At 39.4% G+C, this 14446-nt stretch overlaps 1 protein-coding gene across 1 annotated transcript; it reads right to left on the bottom strand.

Annotated features, from left to right (window-relative positions):
* Window positions 1-4731: 4731 nt before the first annotated feature.
* Window positions 4732-13270, bottom strand: shisa4 (shisa family member 4). The gene is made up of 5 exons (XM_050037240.1): window positions 13023-13270; window positions 9200-9377; window positions 8261-8397; window positions 7984-8175; window positions 4732-5317 (listed from the first exon to the last, which is right to left on the bottom strand). Exons 1-5 carry the CDS (start codon window positions 13099-13101, stop codon window positions 5277-5279), a joined length of 627 nt encoding a protein of 208 aa, XP_049893197.1. The 5' UTR covers window positions 13102-13270; the 3' UTR covers window positions 4732-5276.
* Window positions 13271-14446: the final 1176 nt, after the last annotated feature.

Here is a 14446-nt window from a genome sequence, read left to right as displayed (position 1 = left end):
ATAATCTTGCAGTTTACAATATATATATATGTATATATATATATTTATTTACGTTTATGTTTGTTAATAATTCCTGTTTATTTAACTATATATTTGTTAATACTATTGTTTAAATTTCTTATATTTTCACGTATCTTTCCTCTCTTGCAAGGAGCACCTGTAACATAAATAATTTACCCTCAGGGATCAATAAAGTATTTCTGATTCTGATTCTGAAGAGGCTGTGCAAACATTTATTAATACGGATATATGCTATACTTTTTATGTATGTTGTCAATTAAGAATTTCAATTCAATTAAATTCAATACAATAGGGGCAAATATCCACTATGGACATATCTGTATAAGTGAAAAGTGTAGATATATTGTATATAGCTTTTATTTTTATTTTTGTCTTGCTTCATTTTTGTTTATCACTCAGTTTTTTCCTTTGCCTTTGACTCTTAAGCTGCTGTAACAAGTTATTATCATAGAAATATCTTGTGGTGTTGTATAAGATGAGTGACATAAATCAATCCAAAGCCAAACTTTTGGACACATTTAACATTATTTGGAGGTTAATGTGGACATCTAGTGGTCAAAATGATGTACACACGAAACCCCTGTTCAAATGCTGTATAATCAGATTTCTTGTGAACAAAAACACACATCAGACAGGTGCATTTTTACATTCCAAAGTTAAATTTTATGTTAATAGAAATAAAAACTTTTCACTCACTTTATATTACAATGTCATACCATCCATATGACAACAGACAAAAAAGCCATATCCAGAAGTTATTTTTGCCAACTGATGTCATTTCATTGAACACACTCATGGAGTTGGTTTAGAAGCACAAATAAACAGAAACATCATTGAGCAAATGTTATGTCAAACTACATATGAAAGCATCTTACAAAGAAAAGTCTTTCAAAGGTGTTCTCTTTGTGCTTTACAAAGGCTCGACAAATCTGTACATATGGACGTCGCCATCGGAGGAAACTAATTATGCTGTGAACTTCTGCAGAAACAAATACAGCATTAAGTCTCAAGAAGTTTGCCCAGGCCTCTCTGATCAGCATAACAGTGTTTTATACTGTCTCATTTCACTTTGAGGTTGAGATACATCACACTCAAAGAGTTATTTATAATCTAGATGTCAGACAGCTGACTGTACAACACATGCTCGAGATGTCATGTTTTACAGTTCACACATCTTACACAGGACACAGGGCTGTTATTGCCTGTCAATGATGATAAATAGAAGAATTTCAGATTAACGTTACAGACCCTGACCTCACTGGAGCCCAAATTGTGAATTTAAACAGTTTGACATTTTGGGAAATACACTTACGTTACCTGCTTTCTTGTACTGTTAGGAGAGGTTTGCCTAGAGGGCTTTCTGCCAGAAAGCTATGTCTCGGTTACAGTTAAGGTTTCTGCCCTTCTCCATGTGCTTTTCTAATTGGATAAAGCTAATGATGGTTTAGCTGCAGCCGGTTAGCTTAGCTAAGCACAAAGACTGTAAACAGAGAAAACAGGTAGCCTAGCTTTGTCAAGCTGTGACATAAAATAAACCTCATATCATGTGCCGTCGGACTAAAGTAACGGTAACTATTCCAGAAGTCTGTTGCCTAGCAACCGCTACCAGCAATTAGCCTTCCCCCCCCGCATAGCTTCCCATTAATGGCAAATTAAATATATATACATTTAAAAACGGTAAATCTGAGTTTCGCCAATAGATACGGCGTTAATTAGTGAGCTTTAAAGTGGCTGGTAGTCCTGTTTTGTTAGCTAAGTACAGAGCCAGGTTAGCCGTTTCCCCCGTTAATAAACACAGATTTATTTATTTACAAGAAGTCGCCATTTTGTATGACGTCATGTGCCGCCGGACTTCTGTTGCCTGGCAACCGCTTCCAGCAAATAGTCTTCCCCGCCACATACCCTCCTATTAAATGGCAAATTAAAATATATATAGAAATTGAAAAAAAAGGGGGTAAATTTACGCTTTGCCCACAGATAAGACGATAATTAGTGAGCTTTAGAGTGGCCAGTAGTCATGTTTTGTTAGCTAAGTACAGAGCCAGGCTAGCCGTTTCCCCCATTTCCGGTCTATTTTAGCTAGTTGCTAAGCTAAACTAACTGACTGCTGCCTCCAGCTAGCAGCTAGCTAGCTACATATTTACAGTGGCGATCTTAGATTTTAGACTCTAGAGGGGCCCCAGGTGAAGAAGCCCATGGAGGCCCAACCCCCCTAGGCCCCCATAAAAATGCAGTCATTTCAGTCAAAAAATGCATTCACTCAGTTGTGCTTCATCAATAGCCCATTGGTTCGACATCCCATTAGTCCGACTGTCCGCGGTGCTGAACAGCCGGCGGGCGTATGGTGCGCCGCGACCGGCTTGAGGCGGAGCAGGCCCGCGGCTTATGTGTTTGTCACTTTCTTTTTCATTTTAACCCACACCATGATCTTTTCCTAACCCTAACCAAGTGGTTTTTGTGCCTAAACCTAACCAGACCTTAACCACAGGGCATCATGATGATTTCGGAACAGACTTCGGAACAATGAGTTTAATATGGTCGGAACAATGGGATGTCGAACCAGTGGGCTGTCGAACCAATGGGCAGTTCCCATCAAATGTCATTATCATTTGTTAAATAAATATATAAATAACACCATTCACACAAGCATCATAGTATTGGAACAACCAGCTCTCATAAGGTAGCAAGAGGGGGCCCCACTAAGAAGGGTTTTTAGGCAGTGGCGGTGGACTTTATAGACCGAATCACAGTGATGTCACACAAGATAACTGGCAGTTGTTTTAAATTGTGGAAATTTTCAGTCATTTTCAGTTGTAACTGCAACGTTTACAGGGTGTCTGGTTATTAGAGTGAGTTAAGTCAGTCTACATTTTGCCAACAGGTAAGTGCAAGTCTAAAAAGACAGTAAACAGTAGTATAGTTGTTTTAGATATTTGTAACATTAGAAATGTTGACTTTTACATAGAAAGGCTTCACTCATTTTCACAAAAATAAATTTAAACATGGATAAATGAAATTAGATAGAATGGCTGTTGTAGTTAAGACCTCACAAATTAAAATTTAAGACTATTTAATGACTTTGAAGGCCTTATTGTTATAACATTGGGACCTGTAGACACCCTGGTTTAAAGATGTTTAGCAGAACACAGTGGTCCAACCTATCTGATGTTTCTGCTGTGCTTATTTTATGTTCTTTGATGCTGTGTTTTCATCTTTGATAAATTAAATCTACCAGCATGGAAGTTATCCAATGTGCTGCTGTGAATGGGGCCGCAGCACAACGTATTTTAGCCACCTAAAATACACATTATCTCTGTAAGTGTACACTATATTTGAATTTTTGCTAAGCTTTACCTTACACACTAACCAACAGAGGCCTCAGTAGTCCAGCAACTCAGTGTTCTGCTAAATGGCTTCACTTCCCTGTTAGAACAGGCTGTTGGCAAGGTGAAGCGTGAAAACATTCTAAATATAGCATACACTTAAACTGATACTGATTTTTTTTGGTGGGCCTTTTTGTAGGTGGCCAATTAATGGATGGCTAACTAACTGAGTCAGCGTTTTCTCAGTGCTGTTGGATTTTATGTACATGACATGAGGATTTTAGTTCTTGAAATTAAACATTGTGATTCGGTCTATAGTGTCTTATGGGTGATTTAAGGGGGTTTATAGTTGTCAATGCGAAATGTGCAAATGAGAGTGGCCATTGGGGGCCCATTTTCCCATTTTTTTTGCCAAACATTTGCCTGGTTTGCCTCACCTAACTGCACCTCTGCTTATTTACCATACAGACGTGATATTGGTATTGATCCTTAACTCTAAGCCAAGAAAGCATACTTCCCAAAATGTAAAACCACGAATTTAAAGAGAGAGGTGGTAAAAAAAAAATCTACTTTTTCAACAGTAGTGATTTTTGGCTTCGTAGCTAGTCCACAAGGTGAGAACCCATTCACAGTAAGAGGTAACTTCGATAATGACAAATACCAAATGGAAAGATGCCAGAAATGCTAAAACGTCATATCTTATGTTACAATAACAATACATTATGTTTAAAATAACTTGTTACAATATCATAAAATATTCAGCTGAAGAACAGATTTACAAAATATGTATTTAAATAGTTAATCTCTTTTTTTTTTGTCGTCATGTTTAATTATTGTAAGGCGGGACATTTTTTGTTTTAACCAAAGCAGCAAGATCTGCAACTCCCCTGACCTGATATGTTACAAGAAATAAACATTTAACATGAATTTCACTGGAAAACATCCTACGTGGCATTATGGGATTAATCTAAAGACCTCTAATTCATTTAAAACCAGAAAAGAAGTATGAGAGGACAGATAGCTTTGACTGGAGTAGCATGCTGATGTCGAGATGTTACATTAGAATGGTGCAGATAATATACTACCATGAAGTAAATTAGTCGAGTTAGATACAGAAAAGAAGAGACAGAGTTTAAACTAACGGGTGACTAAAGGCGTCTCACACAGAATTAGGAGTACCATGAAATCCTTCGCCTGCCAATTTAAGACAGCATCACGCTGCCTTTGAGCCAAACATGTCATCTTTTTAATCAAACATGCAGTTTGTTTTTCACTTTAGCCTCTAAAATATTACAGGAAAAAAACATCAAATACAGAAATAAAGACATCATGTAATCATATTTGGAGCGTGTGGAGAATGTGTGACCTGGAATGTAGCCGTAGGCAGTTTGAAATTCACTTCAATTTATTACAAATTTAACAAAAGTGAGGAAGTAAAGCATCTTCCCTTTGATCACTAACGAGGGAGTGCATTATCATATTTGTAAATCCCTCCTATCCCCCTCTTTGCCGTCTTTAGGTCACACCCTGTCATTGAGGTGAGTGTGTCAGAGCACAAGTGGCAGCACAGAGTCGAGACGCCAGCCGGATACCTCCTCACTTTGGGGATGGTGTGACAGCCTCTGTGAAACCCGCCGGGAGCGTCGAGGCGTCAGGTTGCAGAACAGAATTTGACTTACGTAAATACTCCGGGAAAAGTAGGACAACATTGTAAATAAACAAAGAAAGAAAAAAACAACCCTTAAAGTGCCTCCTGTTCTCTTTCACAGACAAACCACTGCTAGTCGAGTTGTAGCATTTGAGTGTTTGTGTGAGTGTATGTGTGTGTGTGTTTGAGTGTGAGAGTGTTGCTGCCTTCTCCTTTTGAAACAGTCTTTGCTCTCAGTTGCTGTTGTTTCCCTCTGTGTGTATGTGCGCGTGCAGACGAGCTCATCAATGTCCAGGATACTGAGGTGGAGAGTAAGGTGGAGGGGCTGAAAAATAAGTTGGTAGAAAGATAAAATAAAGTCAGATCTTCATATACGACTACTTTAAGAATCAATTAGAAAATAAAATGAATAAAAGCCAGCAAATTCAGTAGGATTCATCCTCAAAAATACAACAGCTGTTAAAGGGAAATTTTGGTTTATTTCAACCCTCCTTCTATCGTCCTAAATTTGTTTCAAGTGACTAGTGACATAAAAATAATAGTTAGCATGTTAGCCGTTAGCCTAGATACAGCCGGGCCGCATAGTAGCGTAAAGACCTGTTAAAACGTAAGTGAACAGGCATACTTCAAGTGCAAAGTTAGTCCACTTAACAAGCTTTTTTTCCACGAAGACCGCCTCATATCGTTAGGATAAATGTCAGAGAACATATAGAGCGAGCAGCATCAGCAACCCACCACCAGCAACAGAGGGACTGGTGGGGACAGAGCACCTGCTGCAGCAAGTGAACATATCGTTCTCGTTCATTTGACTTGACCAGTGGACCTAGCTACATTCACTGTTGAAACAGGTGAGGTGACAGGCTTTATGTTCTAAAACCAGCTGCCAGCAATTTGACCTGCTGAGCTGCAGGTGACACCATCAGCCATCATTTGAGTCGAGCTCAGACCAGCCAGTTCACACTGCTGCAACTTTTTTTTCTGTAACGTTCTAAAACAGTTTAGTCCCGCTGCAAATCCTTAGAGCTGCTAAAAATGTCAAATTTCCTGGCAATAGGCCTTTCTCACAGCAGACATTTTGACTTGTCACAGTAGGAAAAGCACAGGTATTACTAATGACACCAACGATGGCTCTGCTGTATTCAAATGTTCCAGTAAGAGTGACAGTGAGCTAGCATGCACAATATCAGAAACCTGAAATCAAAGCAGCTAATGGAATTCAGTCATCATTATTTTCACTATTTACATTCTCGCTTTTCCCACTGAGACAAGTCAGAATGTCATGAGATGAGCGATAAATCATGAGATACTTTCCATTTAAGGTGACCTTTTCAACTGCTGCTTGTTCTAGAGGACAGTGTCTAAATCCCATGGCAAATTACTGATCACTTTGATAAGATAGAAAGCATTCCTTCATAAGCCCCTCAGTGGGAAACTAAATTTTTTCACTATGTTGTAAACTTCAGACACATGCATAAACAGTTCAGAGTTCAGTGCCTTACTCAGGGACACATCGGCAGTACCCAGGAGCATGAACTGGCACCTGTCCGTATTTGGTCACAAGGGTGTCACCCAAACACCCCGTGGCCAATTAAATATCCTTAAACAGATTTTATGGCAATCTGTGATCTAAAAAACCAACATCACTGTTCTTACTTCCTGCCGTTAGCAGGGTAAGGGCGTGTGTCCACAGAGCGTTTTTTTTCTGGGCGCCAGCGTCTTTTTTGATTGTTCCCAATGAGGCGAGAGTGTATGCTGCGGCATGCTGTGTCCTCCAGACAAGGCGCTTTCAGGAAACCAATCACATGGGGCGGGACTTCTCACTCTGGTAACCAAGGGAATGGAGGATAAGCTTGCTCGGGCCGTGTCTATCCCATAGACTGGACGTAGCTACCATGACATCGCCCACTAGTTTGTGGACTCCTGTTCTGAAGCCTTGAGTCCTGGGGTCTCATTTATAAAACAATGCGTAGGATCCATACTAAAAGTGTACATACGAACAAAAGCCAAAAATTGTGTGTGCAATGACAATTTCTACAATCAGGCTTCCACCTCACTATCTGTGTCGCCAATTTCTCATCTCTTAAATGTTTGTAAGCATGGGTCAAAGTTTCTCCCATCAAGTCTGTTTTTATAGATCACAACGTTTGCTTGGGAAGTGGCGTACGCCTCATTCAGGCCTCGTTTTGTGTGTACGCAATGTTTATAAATGAGACCCCAGGACACTATCAGCAGACAGCCTGTCATTCGAAGTGGCATGCCCTTAATTATATGTAACTTTAAGCCTTAATAAAACGTAAAGAGGTGAGTTATATAACAATCACCCCCGTACAGCTGTAGTTAATGAGGTAGTTAGCTATAGAAACCAAAACCGTTTCCTGCACCAGGCTGTAAACATGTTTATTTCTGCTGTAAAGTTGGGCATTTTAACACGGGGGTCTATAGGGATTGACTTTCTTCCTGAGTCACTTCTGTGTTGGCTTCATTTTTCATCCTCAGAGGCTGCCGCTTTGTCTCTCTGAGCTATATGTCAGACAAAAACTACCATAACAGAGACAGAGAGGCTCATTTGTGGAAGAATATCAGCTGGACTCAATATTGCTGGTGAGTGCTTTTATCCCCGTACATATATGCTGGTATCTTGTACAAGCTTGTTAGCTGTGTAGACAACCCTCCGTTAATGTTGCCTCATCAAAAATTGCTGGGAGTACTTTTTTATGAAGCGCTCCCCGGTGCCCTGCCACCACTGGCTCTCTACCAAAGAAAGCGCTATGTGCACACAGGCCCTAATAGACACAAGACGCACTTCCTGTGTATCTTGGCTCCAGCAGGGGCCACTTCACTGTCCCAAAGGCAAGTAACAGAGCCTGTAATTGAGACAGGATATTGGCACATTGATTTATGTGCATGTGTGTGTGTGTTTGAGCTTTTTTTAGATGAGTTTTTTGGTTGTTAGTGCAGATAAAAAATGTGGAAATAATGTCTAATGCTTACCCTGGCTGTATGCAGGGTCCATCAGGTGTGGTGGATAAGGTCCAGGCTGCATCATCGGGTACTGTGGAGGCATGCCAGGGTACTGGGGTGCCATTGGATAACCTGCGTGTGGATAGTCAGAGGGTCCCAGTGGTTTTCCATAGGCGTCATACATGGGCTCCACTGGATAGCTGGCCATGGGGATCTGCTGGGCTGTGGGTCAAAAAGTACAGACAGCTGTGAAGGGAAACTATAGACTCGTATGTAAATGCTTGGACGTAAAGAGTGGAGGTCTCACCATCATAAGGTGTCCTGCCCCTCTGCTGCCTCCTCTGGTAGAGGTAACAGCAGGAGCACATGAAGCAGCACACCATGGTCGCAATGATGGCCACAAACAGCAGGATGGAGGAGGCGATGCCGGCTAAAGTTGTGGGGCTGCGAGGAGAAAACAGACGAGCGCTTAAGTTACAAAGCATTTCCTTTCTTGCTTTGATCATCTCGCCTCGCGTCATTCCTCCCCCTCTATCGCGCTAATTACGACTCACTTTGGAGGGGATTAAAGCAGAGATGGCTGTGATGTGAAGCTTCGGGCTGTTTAACACAGACTGACCCTGAAATCACATCAGAGTTAATGACGTACACCCTGCGTCTCTCTGTCTCTCTCCACCACATCCCATCACCTCATCGTCTCGGTGAAGCAACAAAGCCCTCCATTTCAGCTCAGCCTCCGCCGCCCACTGATCTGATCTCCCACTGGGCTTAATAAGCTGCAGGTTGTCTGCTCGCTACTGGATGGTGATGGATGGTTTCCAGTGCTGTGGAGGGAAAGTGCCATGGTGCAGTCTCTCAGGTACGGGCTTGCTTAGTCCAGCATTATCACGACCACTCACAGGGGAGCGCTGATGTGAGAGAAGGACTAATGAGAACATATTACACTGTGGGGATCAATCCATTACAGTGATGTAATTGAAAGGCTCTTGCTTTGTTGAATTGTTTTAGTGTAGTACAGTGTGTACTTTGTATGGATGGATTTCAGTTAACAGATGCTCGAGGGTGCATCTCATTGTACAGACTGTGGCTACAAATTTCCTCCAGCAGGATGTTAAAGTCTGCCTTCGGAAAACGGAGGATACGTGATCCCTGCGGTGATGGCCTTGAATTGTGAACACAAACACTGACTCTTGGTGTCGAGTACATTTATAAATAAGTCATTAAATTAAAACCCCGCTGCTCCTACCTGAACTGGAAGAGCATGCAGCGCTTCTGCTCCCTCTCTGTGATCATCTTGAAGGCGTCCAGGCAGCAGTAGCGCCGGTGGCAGTTCCCACAGCAGAACGTTATGAGAGGGCAGTCAAAGCCATTGTGCCAGGTGCCATTTTTGTCCACGTACCACAGACAGTCCTCGTTCCCACTGACTGCGAAACAAAAACACAAAGTGTGAGGCGGCGTGACACTACGAGGAAGACAATCAAAATGAAAAGAAGTACAGAGAGAAAGAGAACGAAGGAAGCAGCAGGTCGGACTTCAATTTGTCCTCTGAAGAATTTATTATCCTCAAATTTGCCGACATGCTGTTGCTTCTGTTGTATCACACATTCTGACGTGCTCGCTCACTTACAGACACCGCTTTGTTCTGCCTTGGGGAGAAAATAAATATTTATTTTGAACATGTACTGGCTCTTCTTTCTTATTCCAGGCCAAACACAGCCGTAATGCATTATTCAGCGGTTCACTGTGGCAGAGGTTGAAAACTGATTAGGGGTGGAGTAAGGTACCTTGGATTTAAATGTCTGATTTTTTTTTTTAAGTCCAGGTATTAATTCTGGGGCTGTGACTAAGGATTTTTTTCATCATCAAACAATTATTTTTCAACCAACTAATCATTTGAGCATCAAAAGGCCCTAAATGTCTTTTTGTCTAACCAAAAGTCCAAAAACTGGCATTTTTGCTTGACAAAATGACCTAAACAAATCAAACCCACTATCATAAAAGTTGCTATTTTTGGCCACTGTATAGTACAAGTTCACATGATCAACTTTTTCCAAAAGCCAGAAATAAAACAAAGATCTGTGGTGTTTCTTTAGAGACTAAACTTCACACACTGACTGAGAAACATTCAGCATACTGTCGGTCATCAGAATAAATACATAGCGAGTCCTAAATTGAGTTGGAAGGAGCTGGCCTCATTATGTTTTCCATAACATAGAATTCCAGGCACACTAAATTACAGCCTGGTGAAAACAGCCACACGTGTGCACAAGCTGCTAAAAGTCACACTGACCTTTGTTTTCTCACATCTGGGAGAACACTGACGCACATAAAGTATCTTTCCCAATGCGACCTGACTGAATACTGAGAATTAAACAGCATGTTTGTCCTCAGAGAGCCACACTTGTTTGTTGAACCGTTGATTCCTCGAAGTGTATTAATGGAAACTCCATTAGAGGATGTCTGCAGCGTGGAGCCAAGATCTATGAAGACTTGGCTGGTGAAACTGTTTGGATGAAGTTTGGATGTTGACCTTTGAGAGCTGGCATCAAGAACTCTTATTGTGCCATTTGATTTAAGTCTTGATATTATTTATAAAATCTACTGGTCTGTAGTAGAAGTTTTAAACTGCTGTGGCCTCTTAACTTGTAAAATAACAGTCAAATAAAAGCAAAATAACAACTATTTGTCTGATATTATTGTAATACTGTCTTGTACATATTGCCTTGCAATGACTAGCCTATCTTTTTTAGGCAAACAGTGTTTAAGGCAATATTGTGTTGGAAAATAAAGGCATTTTTGTACCGTTATTCTTTCATTCTTGAACAAAAAACAAAACAAAAAAACAACAAAAAACAATTAAATTAAATTACGTTAAATTAAATAATAATAATTGTTTATCCCGAAACCTATTGTCAGGCTAATGTTAACTCGGGTTAGGAGTCACCAGTGGCCCTACACTGCGATATTATCTCAATATTTAAACCACAATACACAAACACTACTGCGATTTTAAATGTTTTGTGATATCCTGAGTACTGCGATAACATATATTGTAATTTATTTTATTAAATTTTTGTCAACTGCAAATCATGCACCCTAAGGAAAACTTTAACATCTGTTTTATCGAATAAGATAAAGTATTCAGTCCGTTCATCTCCCTTTAAAAATACTTATTGCAACAAAATGTATCTTGTGGACTGAAAAATGACAAATTTATTATTTTAGTTGGTTACCAAATGTTTAATTTGTATTTGCAACATTAATCATTCCTATAATAAAAAAGAATCAATACTTGGCACCTGTGTATGATGCACTACTGCCACGCAAATTACTGTATACTAAGCTGTATCGATTTTTTCCCCACCCGTAATGTTAACAATATACATAATATTAGCTATCTATCTATTTTTTTACTATTTAATTAAAAATATATTTAAAAAATTGATTTAATAAAATAGTAACAGTTTAGCTGAACAAACACACAAAAACCAAGGAAACTATAGTTTCCTTTTCAAAAAACAAGGATTATTTTGTGGACAGAAAATTAATCTGCAACTATTTGATAATCAATCAAACATGAGTCATTTTTCAAGCAAAAATGCCCAAAGTGTGGTACCTGCATGTTCTCAAATGGGAGGATGTGCTGCTTTTCTCGGTCTTATATTATAGTAAGTTTAACATTTTCAGGATTGTAAATGTTGGTTGGACAAAACAAGGTATTTGAAGAAGTCACTTTAGGCTATAGGGCAGTAGTGCCACAACATACTGCCCGTGGGCCAGAACCGGCCCACCAAAGGGTCCAGTCTGGCCCTCTGAATGACTTTGCACACCTAATATTGATGCACATGTGAAGGCTAAGAGGTGCCAGGTTTCAGGAGTTAAACCTGACTAGAATACAGTTCTCTAAAAAAAAAGACCAGTCATGTTTTTGTTACCTTAGAATGAAATGTTCCTATCAGGGAGCAGGTCGTTGCCCATGGTCTCCATGGACTATTATATGTGACTATATTGGCTCCCATGAAAACCTCCAATAAACACTGGAGGAACTGTAACTGGGAGAAGTTTCAGCTGGTTGCAGTCTGCAGTCCTCACCACTAGTTGGCACTAAATCACCTTAAATCTCACACACTGTACCTTTAATAGGTTAAAGGTCCTGAGTGAAAATAATTAACTTCCACATTTAAGTTTCAGATTTAATTTAATGTGATGAAAAAAAAACTGCATACATGTTTATAATCACAGTTTAGGGAGACGAGAGGAATCTGGAGATCAATCTGGATATGTCATACTTTTGGGACGATATTGATCACTGTGCAAAAATAGCGTCAATCAGCAGCTTAGGTCAAAAAGAATCTGTATCAGACTTATATCCTAAAATAATATGGTGGCTGAGGCCCTGCCAAAACTTTAAATTTGCGAATGGTTTGTAAGGCAGCGGATAACTTAACATGCTTCATCAATAACTTCCAATTTGGTGTGGCGGTACCACATTGAAATTGCATGTCTCTTATTTAAGACAACTCAGGCTGTTCCTTATCTGTTTTATAGATTAAATAACATTTTATAAATTTACTTATTTACAGTAAAACAAGTGTATTTATAGGTTATTATACTGTGGTGTTACTCATGTGGCCCACTTGATATCAAATTGGGCTGTATGGGGCACATAAACTACTCTAGGATATAATTAACAGGCTTTTCTCACTGTTTTCTAATGATTTTTAAAGACCAAACGATTAATCGATAAGCAGATTGATCGATAAGGAACACAGTAGTTAGTTGGAGCCCTGTGGTGAACAAATGGCTCCCAGCATCAGTGAGGACAGACACTATGAAGTGACGGTTTGGTGACAGTTACCAGGACTGAAATAAACATGGAGGTTAAAGTAAACAGCCGGGGAGCATCATGAGAACACGCTGTGGCTGCTACAGGACGTTACATGGAACACACGCCATCATTAACGGCTGTGATAAATCAGGAACACGCACGCGGGGCAGCCGTTAGCAGGGCTATGGAGTTAAACCGTTAGCAGGCGGCGCGCGGCCTGGATGGAGCTCCATAATCTTACCCTGAGAAGTGCAGAGGACGACGGTGAGCAGCGCCAGAGCCGACGCGATGAGGGACATGTTGCCCGCTGGAAATATCATCCTCGTCCTAATTAGAAACCGAGCGAGTGAAGTGGTAGAGAAGAGGTGTAGAATACACGGGGATTTAACGAGCTAACGGCCGTCCGCAGACATCCTGGCTCTGGAACAGCAGAGGAGACGGGACGGCTTTGACGAGCGGTAATTTATCCGTCGAAATGACACATCGCGGCTGTGACGCCGTTTACCCGGGATGAGGAGGGTGCTGCCTTCAGGGACCGCCTGGAAGCTCGGAAAAGATCTCCATCAAGCACCAGAACCTTACAGTCATCCTATGAAACAGGGATTTATGCTGAAGCAGAGGTGACAAAAATAGAAATAACAGTCTAAAAATACTGCATTTATATTTAAAAGGTTTTTTTTAAGTTTTATACAAACCACATATGTATTATCAGCAAAATGTTAAGTATTTATAAGTATTCATAATGCAGAAGTGCTCCTTTCAAAAATATTTACTACTCCTAGTATGTTCATGTTTTGCTACTTCTGCTCCTCAGCATTTAAGAGATAACATACTGTATTTATTTATTTATTTATGTATTAAATTTCATTTTATTCTATTTTATTATATTTCTTCCACTACATTTTTGTTGATAAAGTGTTCATACAAAACAGACGCAGCTTTTAAAATTCATTTATTTATTTTATGTGCAATCATTTTTAACATATTTTTTGTTCAAGGCATATGTTGGCACTGCTTGAGTGTGCATATGTGCGTGTGCATGTGTGTATGTTTAGAGTATGAATGAATGATATCTTATCCCCTCCCTTATTTATTTATTACTTTTATAATGAGTTCCATTTTATTCTGTGCATTTATTTATGTTGTATTTATTTACAAAAATGAATTGAATTGAATAAAATAAGAAACATTGTCCAATGAAAATATTCTACTTTGAATCGTGCAATGCATGTAAATCTTTTTATTTATTTTCATTTTATTTTTTTTTATTTTTTTTTTAAATTGAATCTTATTTCATTTTTATTTATTCAGTTCAGTTTTTTGTTGTTGTTTTTATACAAAAAAATGAAATAAAATCTAGTGGGAATATTTCATCCTATTTTAATGCAAATTCACTAATTTAAAAAAACTGATTTTTCATAATTTGATCTGATTGTTGATTTAAAATCACCTCGACCAACTACCATAAAAAAAGATGCTCATATGTTAATGCATCAGTCATAATAATCCTACACAACCCTATGAAAGTAGTCGATTTCTACATGATAAGAAGGCTACTTTCTAAATTTACATTTACTTAAGTAAATGCTGGACTTTTACTTGTACCAGAGTAATTTTACTTTGTTATATTTTTTATTTAAGTCATCTGCATACTTCTGCTGCCAC

This window comes from Epinephelus moara, chromosome 24, assembly GCF_006386435.1.
Source record: "Epinephelus moara isolate mb chromosome 24, YSFRI_EMoa_1.0, whole genome shotgun sequence".
Lineage (NCBI taxonomy): Eukaryota > Metazoa > Chordata > Actinopteri > Perciformes > Serranidae > Epinephelus > Epinephelus moara.
Note: the sequence above shows the minus strand (reverse complement) of the source record. Positions and strands in the feature narration are given on the sequence as shown.

Bases quoted from the DNA above. Each gene is read 5' to 3' on its own strand.
- shisa4 (XM_050037240.1), bottom strand. From the start codon at position 13,101: ATGATATTTCCAGCGGGCAACATGTCCCTCATCGCGTCGGCTCTGGCG. The intron at 9,378-13,022 runs GTAAGATTATGG...TTTGTTTCGCAG, and splicing joins CGTCCTCTGCACTTCTCAGG to TCAGTGGGAACGAGGACTGT. The intron at 8,398-9,199 runs GTAGGAGCAGCG...TTCTCCTCGCAG, and splicing joins TGCATGCTCTTCCAGTTCAG to CCCCACAACTTTAGCCGGCA.